This window comes from Balaenoptera physalus, assembly GCF_965194825.1.
Source record: "Balaenoptera physalus genome assembly, chromosome: 6".
In the NCBI taxonomy this organism is placed as follows: Eukaryota; Metazoa; Chordata; class Mammalia; order Artiodactyla; family Balaenopteridae; genus Balaenoptera; species Balaenoptera physalus.
In genome coordinates this window covers 92,431,484-92,451,200 of record NC_138885.1, presented here as the reverse complement: position 1 = coordinate 92,451,200, position 19,717 = coordinate 92,431,484, and the positions used below count along the sequence as shown (strand labels likewise).

Genomic DNA, 19,717 nt, shown 5'->3' with positions numbered 1-19,717 from the left:
TTGTCTTGTTCCTGATCTTAGAGGAAATGCTTTCAGTTTTTCACCATTGAGAATGATGTTTGCTGTGGGTTTGTCATACATGGCCTTTATTATGTTGAGGTAGGTTCCCTCTCTGCCCACTTTCTGTAGAGTTTTTATCATAGATTGGTGTTGAATTTTGTCAAAAGCTTTTTCTGCATCTATTGAGATGACCGTATGGTTTTTATTCTTCAACTTGTTAATATGGTGTATCACATTGATTGATTTGCATATATTGAAGAATCCTTGCATCCCTGGGATAAATCCCACTTGATCATGGTATATGATCCTTTTAGCGTGTTGTTGGATTCTGTTTGCTAGTATTTTGTTGAGGATTTTTGCATCTATATTCATCAGTGATATTGGTCTGTAATTTTCTTTTTTTGTAGTATCTTTGTCTGTTTTTGGTATCGGGGTGATGGTGGCCTCATACAATGAGTTTGGGAGTGTTCCTTCCTCCGCAATGTTTTGGAAGGGTTTGAGAAGGATGGGTGTTAGCTCTTCTCTAAATGTTTGATAGAATTCACCTGTGAAGCCATCTGGTCCTGGACTTTTGTTTGTTGGAAGATTTTTAATCACAGTTTCAATTTCTTTACTTGTGATTGTTGTGTTCATATTTTCTATTTCTTCCTGGTTCAGTCTTGGAAGGTTATACCTTTCTAAGAATTTGTCCATTTCTTCCAGGTTGTCCATTTTATTGGCATAGAGTCACTTGTAGTAGTCTCTTAGGATGCTTTGTATTTCTGCGGTGTCTGTTGTAACTTCTCATTTTTCATTTCTGATTTTATTGATTTGAGTCCTCTCCCTCTTTTTCTTGATGAGTCTGGCTAATGGCTTATCAATTTTGTTTATCTTCTCAAAGAACCAACTTTTAGTTTTTTTGATCTTTGCTATTGTTTTCTTTGTTTCTATTTCATTTATTTCTGCCCTGATCTTTATGATTTCTTTCCTTCTGCTAACTTTGGGTTTTGTTTGTTCTTGTTTCTCTAGTTCCTTTAGGTGTAAGGTTAGGTTGTTTATATGATATTTTTCTTGTTTCTTGAGGTAGGCTTGTATAGCTATAAACCTCCCTCTTAGAACTGCTTTTGCTGCATCCCATAGGTTTTGGATCGTCCTGTTTTTATTGTCATGTGTCTCTAGGTATTTTTTGATTTCCTCTTTGATATCTTCAGTGATCTCTTGGTTATTTAGTAACGTATTGTTTAGCCTCCATGTGTTTGTGTTTGTTACATTTTTTTCCCTGTAATTCATTTCTAATCTCATAGCATTGTGGTCAGAAAAGATGCTTGATATGATTTCAGTTTTCTTAAATTTACTGACGCTTGATTTGTGACCCAAGATTTGATCTATCCTGGAGAATGTTCCGTGCACAGTTGAGAAGAAAGTGTAATCTGCTGTTTTTGGATGGAATGTCGTATAAATATCAATTAAATCTATCTGGTCTATTGTGTCATTTAAAGCTTGTGTTTCCTTATTAATTTTCTGTCTGGATGATCTGTCCGTGGGTGTAAGTGAGGTGTTAAAGTCCCCCACTATTATTGTGTTACTGTCGATTTCCTCTTTTATAGCTGTTAGCAGTTGCCTTATGTGTTGAGGTGCTCCTATGTTGGGTGCATATATATTTATAATTGTTATATCTTCTTCTTGGATTTATCCCCTGATCATTATGTAGTTTCCTTCCTTGTCTCTTGTAACATTCTTTATTTTAAAGTCCATTTTATCTGATTTGAGTATTGCTACTCCAGCTTTCTTTTGATTTCCATTTGTATGGAATATCTTTTTCTACCCCCTCACTTTCAGTCTGAATGTGTCCCTAGGTCTGAAGTGGGTCTCTTGTAGACAGCATATATATGGGTCTTGTTTTTGTATCCATTCAGCAAGCCTTTGTCTTTTGGTTGGAGGATTTAATCCATTCCCGTTTAGGGTAATTATCGATATGTATGTTCCTATGACCATTTTCTTAATTGCTTTGGGTTTGTTTTTGTAGGTCCTTTTCTTCTCTTGTGTTTCCCACTTAGAGAAGTTCCTTTAGCATTTGTTGTAGAGCTGGTTTGGTGGTGCTGAATTCTCTTAGCTTTTGCTTGTCTGTAAATTTTTTGATTTCTCCATCGAATCGGAATGAGATCCTTGCTGGGTAGAGTAATCTTGGTTGTAGCTTCTTCCCTTTCATCACTTTAAGTATATCATGCCACTCCCTTCTGGCTTGTAGAGTTTCTGCTGAGGAATCAGCTGTTAACCTTATGGGAGTTCCCTTGTATGTTATTTGTCGTTTCTCCCTTGCTGCTTTTAATAATTTTTCTTTGTCTTTAATTTTTGCCAATTTGATTACTATGTGTCTCGGCGTGTTTCTCCTTGGGTTTATCCTGTATGAGACTCTGTGCGCTTCCTGGACTTGGGTCGCTATTTCCTTTCCCATGATAGGGAAGTTTTTGACTATAATCTCTTCAAATATTTTCTCTGGTCCTTTCTCTCTCTCTTCTCCTTCTGGGACCCCTATAATACGAATGTTGTTGCATTTAATGTTGTCCCAGAGGTCTCTTAGGCTGTCTTCATTTCTTTTCATTCTTTTTTCTTTATTCTGTTCGCAGCAGTGAATTCCACCATTCTGTCTTCCAGGTCACTTATCCGTTCTTCTGCCTCAGTTATTCTGCTATTGATTCCTTCAAGTGTAGTTTTCATTTCAGTTATTGTATTGTTCATCTCTGTTTTTTTGTTCTTTAATTCTTCTAGGTGTTTGTTAAACATTTCTTGCATCTTCTCGATCTTTGCCTCCATTCTTTTTCCGAGGTACTGGATCATCTTCACTATCATTATTCTGAATTCTTTTTCTAGAAGGTTGCCTATCTCCATTTAGTTGTTTTTCTGGGGTTTTATCTTGTTCCTTCATCTGGTACATAGCCCTCTGCCTTTTCATCTTGTCTATCTTTCTGTGAATGTGGTGTTTGTTCCACAGGCTGCAGGATTGTAGTCAAGAAATTTTATTTTTAGGTGAGAAGAATCAACGTTGCAAAAATGCCATTTCTCCTAGATTTTTAAATCAGTAGATTGTAAATTCAGTACAATCCCCAAATATTCCAATAGAATATTTACAGCTTAATAAAATGATTCCCGAAATTATTCTAGGAGAATAAACATAGGAGGTGAGCCACATAAATTCTGAAAAAGAACAGAAAGGAAGAGTAAGAATTAGCCTTATAAAATATATTATAAAACTACTAACAGATTATTATAGCAGAAACATACCTGTAGAATTGAAATAGACCCAAGTGTGTATGAGAATTTAGTCTATGATAAAAAGTGGGCGTTACAAATCAGGTGGAAAAACAAGACTGAGTGTTCAGTAAGTACTGTTAGAACCACTAGCTTCTTATTTGCAGAAGAAAATTAAGATAACTTTACGTGTTCTAATTCCAGATGGAGTAAAGATGTAGACGTTAAGAAATAAAACCTTACAGGTGTAAGAACACAGGTGATTTTTTTTTCAGTAATCTTAGGAGTAGAAAAAGACATGACATCAAAACCAGAAATTAGAAAGTGAAGGTGATATGTTAGTGTATGTAATAATTCAGCAGTCCCACACAGCAAAAACCAAAACACAAACCAAAAAAACCCCACAAACTAAATTAAGATACATAACATATGGGAAAAAAAATTTGTAACATATATGACTGTGTTATTACCTGATCCTTAAAGAAAAATTGTGAAAGGACATTTGTATGTCATTCATAGAAGAAAAAACAGAAATGGCCAGCAACAAATGAAAAGATGGTCAACTACTCAGTAAGCAAATTTAAATTAAAACAAAATTTTCTCACCTATCATGTTAGCGAGGATTGCATTTAGTACTAAGTGTTGGTGAGAGTGTGGGAAAAGGTACACACAGTGCTGGTGGGAATAGAATGTACACTGGACTTTGCTGGAATACGGTTTGTCAGTATGTATCAAAAATCAGAATGTGTGTGTTCATTGACCCAGAGTTCTTTGCCTAGGAACTTATCCTAAGGAAATATATACACTAATATATATATCCAAGGATTTTTAATGTAATTTTTATATTAAATAATTGGAAAGAAATTATTATTAAATGTACTTACTTCATTAGATAATTGATTAAACTACACCCACAGTGGAGTTTTATGTAGTTATTATAAATGATATTGTAGCTCTATACTTGTTGACCTAGAAAAATGTCAATGCAGAGCATTACATAAAAAACATCAGATCACAAAACAGCATTGATAGTAGAGTCCCATTTTGTATATTCATTATATCTAGTAGATATTAAAATTTCTGGAATTATACTGATATATGTGTATGTTCCTAAAACAAGGTAGTATCAGTAGTTATCTCTAAGTGGTTGATTCATCAGTGGTTTTCACTTTCTTTTTATTTCTTCGTACTGTCACAGTCTTGTACAGTGATCATGAATTGCTTTTATAATCAGAATAAACAAAACCATTTTCATTAAACATAGCCATTGTAATCTGGTTGTTTTTTGTCTGGAGTGGAGCATAGGTATTTGTGTGTCTCCTACAGCAACTCTTCATGTATAAAAAGGCTCTCTAGTCATTCCATAGTACTCCTATTCAAGAGTAAAGAATCATGATTACTTTTTCTTCATGGTCCTTACCTTTTTTTAAAAAAATCTCTTTCTTTGTAAGAGGCAGTATAGGATAGTTCCTGGGATTAAATCCTGGCCCTGCCACTTACAAATTTGTGACCTCCCTGGGCCAATTTCCTTATTAAAAAAAGGTTTCTTGTGATAATGAAACATTGATTAATACACAGAAAGTATATTCAGAACAATGCCTGGCAGGTAATAAACCCCCCCAAAATATTAGTTACTGTTATTATTAATCCTTGGACTGTGTCTTACCTATGTACTCTATCTCCCCATTATCTCAGTCTTGTTTTAAAATGAATTTTCTTAATATTTGTTATTCTAAAGAATGGAAAGACTAGTATAACTAATTTGTGTGTAACTGTTGGTATATATATGTTATTATAAAAGTTCAGAATTGACATGCAAACTCAGAGTCACATCTCTTACCTACTTTCCTGTGGTTTTCTAATAGGTTTACTCATGGGGTAGCAATACCTTTGGTCAACTTGGGCATTCCGATTTTCCAACAACAGTTCCTCGTCTTGCAAAGGTACTTTAGTGAATTTGATAACTTTTATAGCAACTTATTCCAGAATTCTAAGTTAGAACACTTTATATTTCTCTATTTCTTGTTTTATAAAATTAGGAGAATTGTATACTTGTAACCTAAGTTTGTTATGATGTACATTAAAATTAAAAAAAAAAGTGAAGCCACTTGTTTTCAGGCTAAATGTTTCCTTTTTTTTGATGTGTTAGTTTATATTTCTTTTCTGCTTGGCTTCATTGAGTATTCATAGTTTGTTTTATTTTTAAGTAAGAATGAACAAGTTCATTCTTTTAAAGCAAATGTTTCTAGCACTGTGATGTTGACTTTTGAGCTTTATACTACCAAATAATGCTACTCTTTGACTTCTCACCTAAGTTTGACTTTTTTTTTAAGTGTGACTTTTATATAACATTACTTGATGGTTTGTTTTGTTTTGTTCATTTTGTTTTTACATACATAGTAGTAAAACCTTTTTGTAACCCCTTTAATTTTCTGTAGGGAAGCTAAAAGCGTAGATAATTTCTTCACTGCTGTGTGAATTGGTTTTAGTTTATGTAATGCTATTCAGAGATTGGTAACTTCTAGTCACTTTTATTCAGTTTTAGAGGACTGTTTCTCAACCTTTTTTTCTGCCACAATATCCTGCAGAAATACAAAATTCATCAATAGTATCGACTCCTTATATAAGATTTGTTTGTTTGGAGGAGTGTTGTGGGCAGGGAGTAGGCATGCTGATAGCCTGGTAGGCTAACAGAATGGAACAAGGAGCTCATGTATTCATAGTTTGATTCTGATATCTCCCCTATCCCAACACATGCTCTCTCCACTGAGAGTAATAGAGACTAAAAAAGGATAGTTACTTCAGTTTCAGGAACATCATTCACATATAACCTACAGTTAATATATATTCTGCTGATTCATGTATTCAGTGTAAACTATGGGTCCATCACTATATAAGACCTTTACATGCTGCCTTTTCTTCCAGTGAACTTAATTTTACTGGGAAGAAAAGACTTAAATAAAACATTAGGGAACAGTTGTTAATTCTAGCTCCAATCTTAAATATTTTCAGCATAAAACATTTTAGTGGTAAGCTATTCAATTTCTGATATTTTATCACAAATAAAAATATGGTAACTCACTGTTCCTTGTTTTCTGTTATTTTAATAAAGTAGAATATACATCTATTCATACTAAGGAAAGTTTTGTAATATAGCATGGAGATGCTGGAAATACAATTTTTATTTAAAATTTTAGAGTCAGACAAGAGAGAATAGAATTTGTTATAAGGTTTTAGTTTCATTACTCTTTAACTGTGCGTATGAAAATACAACATCATTATTTTGGTTTTTATTTGGGGGAAGGGTGAGAAAAACATTTTGAAGTCATTTTAATTAATATGTGAATTAAAGTCAAGGCAGAGTGAGATCTGAATTAGTTTTGATTAGAGACTAAGAAGACGACTCTTGGGCTTCCCTGGTGGCACAGTGGTTGAGAATCTGCCTGCCAATGCAGGGGACACGGGTTCGAGCCCTGGTCTGGGAAGATCCCACATGCCGTGGAGCAACTAGGCCCGTGAGCCACAACTACTGAGCCTACACGTCTGGAGCCTATGCTCCGCAACAAGAGAGGCCGCGATAGTGAGAGGCCCGCGCACCACGATGAAGAGGGGCCCCCGCTTGCCGCAACTAGAGAAAGCCCTCGCACAGAAACGAAGACCCAACACAGCCATAAATAAAATAAATAAATAAATAAATAAATAAATAAATAAATAAAGGAGTTCCTTTTTAAAAAAAAAAAAAAGAAGGCGACTCTTTCCTCCTCCAAAAATTTTAATTCATTCTTTGCAAAACCAACAGGAAGTCAGTTATTTGGATAGCCTGAATTTGAGAAGATAATGTCATGCTGGAAGAGGATAACTATAAAATAGTGGAGACGTGTGTGTGTGCGGTCACACACACACACACACACACATTCACCCAGTCACCTAGGATTTGAACCCTATCTAGACACAGAGAATCTATCAGATTAGAAGTTTTTTGCTTATTGTTTTACGAGTCATGGCTGAAGCTGGGTCTGCATGTTGGGGCAGTAGTTTTCATTAGCAGAACACTTCCTTCAGATGAAACCTTAGGCAGAATCCCCTACATAAAACAGATAACCGTGGAACTATTTTAGTTGAAGGATGGAGGTGGGTGGGGGCAAAACCCTGGCACCTGCCTTTCCATGGTGGCTCCTGAATCACTGCGTGGATTCCTAAGGTTTGAAAACCATTGATTTAAGGCAGTGGTTCTCAAACTTTTGCATACATCAGAATCACCTGGAGAGCTTGTCAAAGCAGGTTGCCCGGTCGGACCCTCCAGTAGCAATGTGGCCTGAGTGTGCATTTCTCACATGTTCCTAGATGATTGCTGCTGCTGCTACTGCAGAGACTACTCGTTGAGCACCACTGGTCTAGGGGATCCATGTAGATGGGCTTCTAAGGGGTCCTGCCTGTTTCAACATCCTGGGACACAGTGAAGTCACATCAGAGAGGTAGTGAGTTCCAAGTGGGAAAACAACTTTAGCACCCACGGGTTTAGTTGGCCAGGATGGAATTTAGCCTTGTTAGATTTTCTTTTCACCTTGATTTTTGTGCACGTAGCAGAATATGTATGGACAAAGGTGTGTCCTAGCTGTCAGAATAGGGCTGTAGAAGTTTCTGGGCCTTTGTAGTACAAGCTGAGTCTGTGGCAACTTCCAAAAATAACAATGAAAAAATCAAATCTATGGTTTTATCTTTTTAAATTTCAATTTTTCAGTTTTTTATAAAACAATCCAGTTCTAAATTTACAGGCTGAACAAGGGTTCCTTCTCACTCCTGCATCTCTTCTGCCATTAATCGGGTGCATTGCTGGGTGAGTTTTGCCATCTTGAGATGTGACTGGCTTTGTACTCCACCTGTTCAAGTAACTTAACATTCCATTTCCCGTGGATTTGGTGTTCCATCAGATTCCTTCATCTCGGACAGACAATGTCCTCCTGTCGTTGCAGGTGAACAGTGAAAATGGAGTCTGGAGTGTAGCTGCAGGCCAGGATTATTCCCTGTTTTTAGTGGATACTGAAGACTTCCAGCCTGGATTATGTTACAGTGGCCGGCAGGACCCGACAGAAGGTGACAACCTTCCAGAGAATCACAGTGGTACTAAGACTCCAATACTTCTCTCCTGTAGTAAGGTGAACAGGAATTGGATCCTAAGGCCCACATTCTATAACACATGAGAAGTATTTTGTTTCTGTTGCTTTTGTATGGTATGCCTTTTATTAAGTGTCTCTGACTAATGTATTTAAAATTGCAAACCAACTTGCCATCCCCCTTCTCTCCTTATCTCCTTTTCCTGCCTTATTTCTCTCCACAGTGCATATCATCATCTCACACACTATATAGTTTACTTATTTTGTCTATTGTCTGTCTTCCCTTACTGTAAGATTCATAAGAGTAGGGATTTTAGGCTCTCTCATTTACTGTTGGATCCTCATAGTAAATATTTCTATAAATATTTGTTGAATTAACAGCCTCACATAGGGATATTAAAATACATATTTCACAGCGAAGTCTTCTGACTGTGTTCATGGAGTCCTCAGAGAGGAATCAGAATAGAAATTGAATAGATGAGTTTTTAACTGTAAGTGGGAAGTAAAAATTGCAGGGGCCTGAGGTGGGCTCGTGGCAGACCTGACAGGCCACAAACAGTGCTCTGTTTCCCATCACTTCCCCTCTTTTCTTAGCTTTTCATTTTGTTTACTACTGTTTGCTCATTTTTCCTTCTTTGATCTGAATTTCTTTGCTTTCCTACGTCTTACCTCTTTTTCATAAACATAAAACCATTGGTCTGTTTCTGGTTTTCTTTTTCCCCACTTCAGTAACTCACACCCTCAAAGTGATACACTGCAAGGAAATTAACCCTCAAAGCTAGTACATTCTGGATTTTTTATTCTTACTGACTAATATATCCTATGGATTGTTTTTTATCCTTTGTGTTTGTTTTTCTGGCTAAATATGTAAGCTCTGAATGTATATAGGGGTGAGATCTTTCTTGCTAAAGGTAACACTGGCCAAGATTTGGCTCTTGACCTATATTAGAGTGTTATTCCAGACATACTAATTGACTCTCTGTAGTTCTTGGCCCTGACTCCACATTCCTCATTAAAGATTCCACAGTCCAGATAAAGGATGAAATAGGTTGATGAAAGGGATGAGGCTCAATATGTGTCTTTAGTTACCATGGGCTATTAATAGTCTATTGGCCTCCAGCTTGGTTGCCTAGTTTAATAGGGATATGTGACAAAAGGCATCAAATGTTTTTGTCCAGTGGTGTCATGAATAAATGACAAAATCCCCTTTTAAAGAAAACCCCTTTCTGTTGTACTTTTAAAAGATAGCACCTAGATCCTTGATATTTTGGCATACAGCATAGAGATCCTCTCTGCTCTCACCTATTTCATGCAAAAAGGGGTCCTGAGACATGTGTCTGTATCATTTGGATCTTTGTATATTTAGAGGGTCTGTGGTTCTAACCACATGTAAAATGAAATAAAAGGTATTGTGATAATAAATAATAGTATAGATGTATATAGTTATATTATAGATCATGATATAGGTATATAACAACAATGTACTGGTAAACCAGCCCTAAAAATCAAAATAAAACCAAAAGCTCTGATTTATAGTGTTTTCCAATTTTTTCTGGTAATTTCCCTATTGCCACTTTCAAACTTCTAACAATTTAATAAGCAACTTGCTGCAGAATTCCTGCATTGGCTCTCACCAGCTGATATGAGCCAACTTCAGTGCCCAAATTGCTACTAATAAATTATATTTTATCTTTAATCTTTTTCTTTTCCTGTTTTAGCTTGGATATATAAGCAGAGTGACAGCAGGAAAAGACAGCTATCTAGCCTTGGTGGACAAAAACATTATGGGATATATTGCCAGTCTCCATGAGTTGGCTACTACAGAAAGACGGTTCTATTCAAAACTAAGTGATATCAAGTCTCAGATTCTGAGGCCTCTTCTCAGTTTAGGTAAGTAGAACCTCCCCCCTCTCCTCTTTCCACCCACTCAATTATCAGGACTCTTGTTTTATCTGTTTTTTCTATATCACAAATAAAGAAAACTTTTTGTTTGAGTTGTACTCTTCTCCTTTCTTTCCAGTCTCTTCTTTTGTGCACAGGTAGTCAACAACTTACAAACTATTTCCACTTTGCCAGTAGCCCAGCTGCCCCTATCCTTCCACCCCCAGAGCTCCTTTCACTTGTGGAAGTAGAAAAATGGAGCTTTCAGAAGATTCATGGCAGAGAAGCAGAACAACTTTGGGAAAATTGATCCTAGGAGTCAGACTTCTAAACAACACTTCTAGACCCGCTAGTCCTAAGATACCTTCCGTTATATGCTACCCAGATTTTTCATTTTCTTTGTTCTGGTTCTTAGAATGTTATCAAGTAGAACTTCATTTGGATTTACAAGTAGTCTCTAAAAATGTGAATAACTGTAAGAGTGTTAAGGGTCTTACCCAACATTAGCAGGAATTGATTAAATCTGATCCCTTTTCTTAGCTGTAATCAGTTACAAGAGAGATTGAAGGTAAGGAGATAATATGGGGAAAATAGATTGCAATAGTCCTAGATGGGGTGCTACTGTCCAGATATACTAGGGTATAGTATATAGACCCCTCTTGGGGTATCGAGGAGGTTAGAAAGGAATGCAAAATGGAGATGGGGGTGGGCTGTTAAAGGTTAACTTCCTGTCGTTCAAAAATTTTTCAAGGTTTGGCCCTACACTCAGAAGATGGACAGGATGTTTTTTTTTCCTCTTTCTTTCTCCTGAACTCCTTGACCCCCTGTGTGGACACAGAATTCAGACCAATACTGTAGTACTTAAATTCTGCCTTGTTTGTACATCATTTTTCCACTTTAAGGTGACGTTGGCTTGTGTAGGTCAGCCCATTATTTTTAATGGGAAAACGTCTACTTTTCTTTTTTTTTATTTTTATTTTTTATTGGAGTATAGTTGCTTTTACTCATTTATTTTTTTTTAATTGGAGTATAGTTGCTTTTCTATTTTTCAAACACCTAACTTATAGTCTTTCCAAATTCAATCCCTTTGTAAGTTGGGGACTATCTGCATTTGTCTTTGTTTTTAATATGTTTTGCTTTTTTAAATGTTGTAGAGTTCCTGTTCTATAAATTCCCCTCCAGTGGGTGGGCTCAACACCCCAGGACTTTGGCAAGGGATAGGAAGCAATCAATCCAAGCTGGAAGCTTCCTGGATTGCTCTGAAAGGAAAGTGAAACTTGCCCTTTTCCTGTTCTGATTCCTGATTTCTTTGTTGGTTTTAGCTGGTCTGCTCATCAGCCTCACTGCTTGGAGAAAAGTCCTACAAATTGGGAGCTTTGGACTGGGAAAAGCAATAACCTCCTGATGCTCTCTATAAAGTTAAGAGTGACCAAGGCAGTCTGATTTTTGGATTGCTCTGTCTGCAGTGAAGGGTTGGGCTTGTCCAAGGGACAAGTAGAGCAGAAGTCAGTACAAAAGTTGAAAATGTTAACCAAGATATAGCTATGGAAGTGAGTTTAATTCCTGGCTGTCACTAACCAGTTGTGTGAAATTAGATAATTCACTTCCTTTCTCTTGGCCTTAGATGACTTATCTTCAAAATGAGAGGAGAGTTGGATTAGCACAGTGGTTCTCAAATTTGGCTGGTCTTCAGAATTACTAGAAGGCACTTTAAAAAAAAAAAAAAAATCCAATTGGGGGATCTTAACTCTGGCCTACTGAGTCAGAATCTGTAGGGTCCTGTGAATGTTTTTAACAGGTTCCTCAAATGACTGGATATTGTGATCTCTGAATTTGCTTTTTTTTTTTTTTTAAGCACTGATTATTTAGGTTCCATAGTTGAGAGTACATCTCAACCTGTTAAGTATTTTTAGAAGAGGGAAATTCGTAATCTTGGTCATAAAAATATATTCAGATAATGAATCTTTAAGTTATGTTATCATCATCATCATCATCATTTTGTTCCAGAAAATTTGGGCACTGCAAGTGCAGTCCAGCTGTTGCAGGAGGTGGCAAGCCGGTTCAGCAAGCTGTGTTACCTAATTGGTCAACATGGAACCTCACTGAGCAGCTTCCTTCAGGGGATAAAGGAAGCCAGGAGTTTGGTCATCCTGAAGTATGCAAGTCTCTTCTTGGATAGTTATACAGAGCAAGTATCCAGTCTCGTGTCATGTTCAGTCTCTGCAGGGTTATTCTGCCAAGGAGAACAGCTCCTTAATCAGAAGAGACTAGATTAGGGAGAGTGCTATAAGGTAATAGAAATTGCAAAGCAGCGTTTTAATCTTAAGACAACTATAGTTCTGCATTGCTAAAATTTTAGTTTGCTCTAAGAGGGGAAAAAAGATTTCAATATAATGCATTCTCAGATTTCCTTCTGTATTCTAGCAGAATGATTGACAGTGTACTTAGTTTACAAAAAAGTATTATAATAAATATGGTTCTTTAGAGAACAATTTTGTTTCCTGAAGTAAATTATACTAAAATTTGAGGAAATAGGTAACTAAACAATTATTTTAAGACCAACTGTTGATTGTAAATATGGAGCTCTTCCAGTGCCTGCTTTTCACTGTTGTGTACATGGAGAGTTTAAAGACCAAACTATCTTTAAAATAAAGATATTTTTTGTAATAAAACCTAAGATAGTGATCCAAGGTTCTTTTCATGTTTTTCAAGTAAAATATCCCAACTGTATTTGAAATTTTAAGTATTTCTCACTTTTTCTTATGTGAGGCATAATTTAAGTGTTATTTTAATGTATATTAGGTCCTGCTGTTGATCTGAAGTGTAGATTTTAAAGTCACCCATAATCCTACCACCAGAAATAACCATTGTTAATAATCTTAGTGTATCTCCTTTCAGACTTAGGCATATATGTGCAGATAGATGTATGTGATTTTAGCTCTAAGCAAAATTGAATATATTTGAAGCTATGGTCTGTGAGGAAATACCCTGATTAGAGTCTTTTAAGTCATCATATTTCAGATATAAAAAAAGTAGCATAATTTGATGCGAATTTACTTTTTTAAACTAGATTTTTGTGTGTGTGAAAGTTTCAGCTTTTACTAGTATTAATTTTTCTTTTTTGACTTGTACAGATCTCATAATGTATTTCTTCTTTTTCTGCTCTGATAACGTCAGGACTTATGCTTGGAAATGCTTTTATTTTGATACCTTGGGCTTTTTTTTTTAATGTAATAATGTATTCATATAGATCAGGCAAGTAAAAAAATCTTGATTTGTTTATGAATTTTTAAAATTATTTTTAATTGTGGTAAAATACACATAACATAAAATTTACCACTGTAACCATTTTTAAGTGTTCAGTACCTTGGGCTGGTTTTAGTAGGAATTCGCCTTCTCTCTCAAAGTCAAATGATTCCATTTGCCGACCCAGGAGTGTGAAACAAATGTACATGGTGCAAAGCAGTATTTCAAGACTTATTCTTTAACTGTACATCAATACTTAACCAACATTTTCTAACCCTTTTTCACTTAAGCTCTTTTAACATATTTTCTTACCGTCTCTATTGTTTATTTCTGAAGACTTAATTGGGAAACCTAAAGAGAAGATTAGAGAAAATTTTTATTAAAAATCCAACAATTTTAGTCATCTTTTCTCATGTTTGTTAAGTTACCAAAGTAAAATCTTCCAAGTAAATTCTAGCATCTTCTGCATAACTTTAGGCGTTTTAAAAAAATTCCTATTAACATCTTTACTGAAATGGCTTTTTTCTCCTGACTTGTGATCATGTAACCTGCCCTTCTCTTCAGTCCTTTACAGTTCATGAATGTTAGCATCACAAAAGTTCTGAAACTCGCTGATGAGATTCCAAGAAATATCTATTCCAGACGCATGTTCAAAAACTCTGAAGAGCAAATTTACTTTTTAACACTAATATACATGTGTTTTCTTTTTTGCTCAAGGTATTGCACATCTATTACAAATTTCCTGGTTATGGGAGGATTCCAGCTTCTTGCTAAGCCTGCCATGTAAGCAAATACATACTTTACAGTTATTATTCTAACAACCAAAGATCATGTTTTATAGCATTCTGCGTTTTTGAGTGCCCAGGAAAAGCTTTGACTTGGTCCTTTTGCCAAACAAATCAAAATGTAGACTTTCACTAAATCTTATAAAAGATAGGTGTTATTAGCTCCTTATTATCATTGGAAGTAGCATGGTATTGAAAAAGCCGCAAGATCTGGGTCCTTCTTTACTGCTACCACTGATTATCCCCAAGACTTTGGACAGCTCTCCTCACCAAACTGAGCCTAACTTTTTTTCTCTGAAAAATGGGAATGTTCTCTCCCCAGTTGTGAGGAACAAATATTTATGTGATGGTACAGAGCAAAGTGCAGAGCGTTGCACAAATGCAAAGTTTTCGCATTTGGTCTCTGGATAAGTAATAAATATAAAAGCCCCTTGCATGAGCCGGTCATTCTGAACTGTGTAGTTTCTCAACAAGTGTTGACCTAGCAAGAAAGGCATGTTTAAAAAATCAGTTATATTTTAATAGTAAACATTTCAAATATATACTCACAACCAAGATTTAAGTTTAAACCCAGATGTCAGTGTTTTGCCATGTTTGCTTTTGATCTTATATCTTTATAGAAAGAATAGTAATGACCGTGTCTCATTTCTGGTTTTAAAGGGAATGCTTTTAATATTTCACCATTCAACATGATTGCCTTAGGTTTTTGGTAAATATTATTTATAGGGTTAAACAGCTCCCTTCTAAAACTTGAAGAGCAATTGATTTTTTAAAAATGTTAAATATCCTTGGGTTCCCAAGGTAAATTCAGTGCTCTTTATGTATTAGTTTTTTAATACATTTCTGGATTCAATTTGCTAATATTTAAGATGTTTGCATTTATGTGAATATGATGTTTTCCTTCTCTTCTGAACTTGCCCAGTTTTGGTAAGAGGATTGTAGTAGTAATTATAAAATGAGTTAGGGAGCTTCCTCTCTTTTTCTATCTTTTTCTGTCAAAGTGCAGATCAGGATTATCTGTACTTTGAAGATTTGGTAGAAATCATCTGTTAAAAAGCATGGTCTTCATGGGAGCATTTACTGTAGGGAGTTTTTAAGCTACTATTTAGTTTTTTTAATGAATAAGTCTGTTCAAGTCTTTATTTCTTCTTTCAGCTTTAATTGTTTATACTTTTCTGGAAAATTGTTTCAAATTTATTGGCATAATATTTTTATCATTGTCTTAAGATGTGTTCACCTCTATAATTTGTTGTAGCTCCTATTTTTCATCCCTATTATTATTTATTTGAGCCTTTTATTTTTTTATCTTGGTCAGTCTTATCAGCAGTTTACCCTTTTTTGTTATTCTTTTCAAAGATTAAGCTGTAATTAATCCTTTCCTTTCTTTGTTTTCTGTTTCACTAATTTCTGTTTTTTATTTCCTTCTACTTTCTTCATGTTCACCTGTTCATGTCTTCCAACTTCATGAGTTTAGCATTTAGTTCATTAATTTTTCAATCTTTTAATTTTTCTAAAGTACTCATCTAAGGCTATAAATTTCCCTCTAAGTGTTGCTTTAGCTGTATGTAAAAAGTTTTGATCCATTTTGTTTTTGAAGTCATTCAGTTCTAAGTATTTCTCTGATTTCCATCATGATTTGACTCATGTCACGTGCTCATTCATTTCCAAAATATAGGGGTTTGGCCTTCATTTTTTTAATGACAGGTTAAAGAGTGTTATATTTTAAACTTATGTAGTAATTTTTAAATCCTTGATCTTGCTATTTTGTTTAATATTAATATTTTGACACCGCTTTCTATTCTTTTACTTTTTAGCCCTTCTGTAATGTAACCTTCCTCTAGTATTTCAGAGTCGAGTTCTCAAGGGTTGACCTGATTCCTTGTTAGAGCAGCTAAAGCAAATGACATAAGTGAAAGCCTCTTGCGAGAGCCTGGACAGGTGGAAAGCAATTAATGAACTCTGGGTGACTCTGAGCTATGGAAGCAGATATTAAGTTTGGATTTGGACAGCATTTCCTAAGCAGTGGTTCATGAACCCCAGGGTTTTACATAGTTAAAGGCAGTAATAACATTTTTTTAACTTCTATTTACAAAATCAGTAATTTAAGTTACTTTAAGGTATTCATTTAAAAAGAGAACACTTTGAGAATCTCTAGAGTATAGCTAGTGAGCCCATGGGCAGTTAGTGAATCTGCCTAAGCTTTCATCACTTAGCTGGTTTATCACTTAGCCATTCACCTCAGGCTAGCCTGGTGGTTTGATCATCAGATATATATATTTTTAATATTGTGGTAAAATATACATAGCATTTATCATTTTAACCATTCCTAAGTGTACAGTTCTGTGGCATCAAGCACATTCAGATGTTGTGTAAACCACTGTCTCTACACAAAACTTTTTATCATCCCCAACAAAAATTCTGTACCAGTTAAACAGAGACTCCCCCCACCCCAGCCCCTGGTAACCTCTACTCCCTGTCTCTATGAATTTGCCTGCTCTAGGTACCATATAAGTGGAATCATATAGTAGTTGTCCTTCTGTGTCTGGCTTATTTCCCTAAGTATAATGTTTTCAAGGTCCATCCATGTGGTAGCATATACCAAAATTTCATTTCATTATATGTCTGAATAATATTCCATTGTATGTATATACCACATTTTGATTATCCATTCATCTGTCAATGGACACTTGGGTTATTTTTACCTTAATATATTTATTTTTTGAGTAACAAGTGCAAACCTAGCCATATAAGGAAAGAGCAATATTGCCACTATTGGATTCAAAACTCCCAAGAGAAGATAAGCTAAACAGAGTAGTTCAGGTTTTCTGAGAGCATACTAGGGCCCCTTTTGGGAAAGTCTATAGGCAAGGACTTGAGTGAGTCCAGAAAGGTAATAGGGATTTACAAGAGTTGGAACATTTCTGGTCTAGTACTGAGCATCCAGAATAAATGTGGTCAGAGGGAGTATGTGTTCACCATGTACCACCTCCATCTCTCAGGAGCGGGTCAAAGCAGAATACTTCTGTAGGGTTAAATAAGTTTCCCCAGCTGATCTCAGCAATAGAATGTGGTGGAGGAAGTAGGAACATCCAACAAGCCAATATAAACAAGAATCTGGGCCATGTTCCTTGGGGCATGCTCTCTTAATTGCATTATAGAACAGTCCACTTTGTGCCATTGAACTTATGGGTTCCTGGAAATTATTACATATTTTTCCATCTTTCTAAGATAATATTTTATAATTTCTGAGTTAAACATCTCTTTATTCCATAGTTCTCTAAGGGATTATAAAATTATTCATTTTTGCTTTATAGTCTTGTGTGACATTGTTTTGTTTGAAGCCTTGTAGCTGAGAATTGTAATATAGTGCTTGTAAAGCAGTCAGGGTAGTACCTGGCACATAATTATTATTCATTAAGTGGCAGATAATGACTATTACTCTGTTCCACCAACTCTTACTACTTTACAGATCTTTTAAGTGTTTTAGTCTGGTGAGCATAGTCTCAATGGGGTTACTGATCAGCCTTAAAATTTGCAGTAAAATTTTAATTATGAATTTATATATAATTGAATATAAAAACTAAATGTTGGCTTCAGTTTGAAATGCTTTTGACGATCTCAGCATTAAAATCTGCACATGTAATTTGCTTTACTGTTTCCTGTTAATTGTAGTACTGGTATCTACAGCTTTTTATTACTGTCCTGTAATAAACTCTTATTAGATGATAAACAATTGAAAAAAAAAAAGAAGAAATTAGAAGTATTTTAATATTCCACAGTTCTGTTAGAGCAAAGAGCTTTGTTTTTCCTCCAGTATTTCTGTGTAGCACAACTGATTAGAGCAGTTAGTCTTGCCATTTATTGCTGTAACTTCTGGCTTGGAAATTAACAGGTAAATGTGTCAGCTGGTCTCCAATTATTCCCTGAAACTGTGGGATGTATGATTCATTTCCTAGAACTTCAGACACAAGCCTGTGATTAACCATTTCTATTACAGAGTTACTATTGCTACCATTTGCTACTTTTTATACCCCCACATCCCATTTTATAGGCAGGGAAATTCTTTTAATTACATCTGGTTTATTTCACTGTATTAATCTTCTGGTACTTTTCTTTCATAGCACCTAAAAATGTACATTTTGAAAAAGGTAGTATCAAGTGAAATATTTCTACTCAATATCATGCGTGTTGTCAGTACCAAAATGATAACTGAATCCCTTTTTTTCCTCTACCTTCAGTGATTTCCTAAATAAAAACCAGGAACTATTGCAAGATTTATCAGAAGTGAATGATGAAAACACCCAGTTGATGGAAATATTGAATACCCTGTTTTTCTTGCCAATCAGACGACTTCATAATTATGCCAAAGTTTTGCTAAAGCTTGCTACTTGTTTTGAAGTGGTAAGCTCTCATGTATACCTCCTTTGGACACTTGGGAAGTCAAGGATCATTGTTTGTTTGTTTGTTTATTTGTTTGTTTGTTTGAATTATGCTACCCCAAGATCTGGAACTACACTAATTTAATATTTATAATGTGTCTAAATTTATTTTTCTTCAGGGAAATGAAAGAAGAAAGTATGACTGTAGGTATATCTAGTGTTCTTTGCTGTAGATTCAGTTTCCTCTCAGGACCTTAACAAGATTAATTTTATTCATTTTATGAAAGTCTAAAGTTGAGACCCAGTTGTGCTACTCATTCAATAGTTGTCCAAGTTTGAGTACATACTGAGTACAATTACACAGAGCTGTTTAAAACCCTGGCTTCCTATATAATGACACACACTTGTACAGCAGTGGCATTAGCACCTAGCCTGGACGCATGATAGACTTATGCCAGGTATTTAGGTCACCTTGGCATATGCTATGAGAAATCACAGTGTTACAGGATTTTCTCAAACGTTAACGAGTTCACTTTCTGTATAAAATTAGTTAGGTGGAGTCCTAGAAAATTAGCACTGCTCTAGGATATGGGTATATGTTAAAGCTGGTCCTAAGGCAGTCACCTTTGAAATTGTACTGAAATGTGTTGTTTTATTTTGTTTCCATTCTGAAGGGCTCTAGAGAAACCATAATGATTCTAGGGTTTCTTATAGTTCAGGATTTTTCGAATCTTGGAATCTATCTCCTTCTCTAGACAGATATTGTCTCCAGAGTGATCTAGGAATTGATGTGGCCTTTCTACATTTGACCCTACTGTGGTCTTGTGAGTCTGTTCTTTTGTCTGGTTTCAGTGTTACCCCACACTGATCTAATTTCAGCTATGAAGGTTTGAGCTACACAAATATCCCAATGAGATACAGATTTCACTCAGTATGTCCTTAATTAATCAAAAATCAGCTAGATCAGCTTGGAATTGTTCAGAGTCTGATACTGTACTATTTCCAGTCTGAAGAGTCCTAATTCTGTGTAAAAAATCCATGCTCTTTTAGTTTGGCATTAAAGGCCCTTCACAGTCTGATACTC

At 35.4% G+C, this 19,717-nt stretch overlaps 1 protein-coding gene across 13 annotated transcripts in view; it reads left to right on the top strand.

The window, feature by feature from the left end:
- Positions 1-19,717, top strand: part of ALS2 (alsin Rho guanine nucleotide exchange factor ALS2) — a 90,490-nt gene that overhangs the window by 32,402 nt on the left and 38,371 nt on the right. For 8 of the 13 annotated variants that reach the window (XM_082466933.1, XM_082466934.1, XM_082466938.1 and 5 more), the window contains exons 8-13: positions 5,094-5,171; positions 8,202-8,384; positions 10,061-10,232; positions 12,231-12,411; positions 14,187-14,252; positions 18,493-18,655. In XM_082466933.1, coding sequence (XP_082323059.1) covers positions 5,094-5,171; positions 8,202-8,384; positions 10,061-10,232; positions 12,231-12,411; positions 14,187-14,252; positions 18,493-18,655 — 843 coding nt within the window. The other 5 variants (XM_082466940.1, XR_014265173.1, XR_014265174.1 and 2 more) reach the window with 5 other exon arrangements.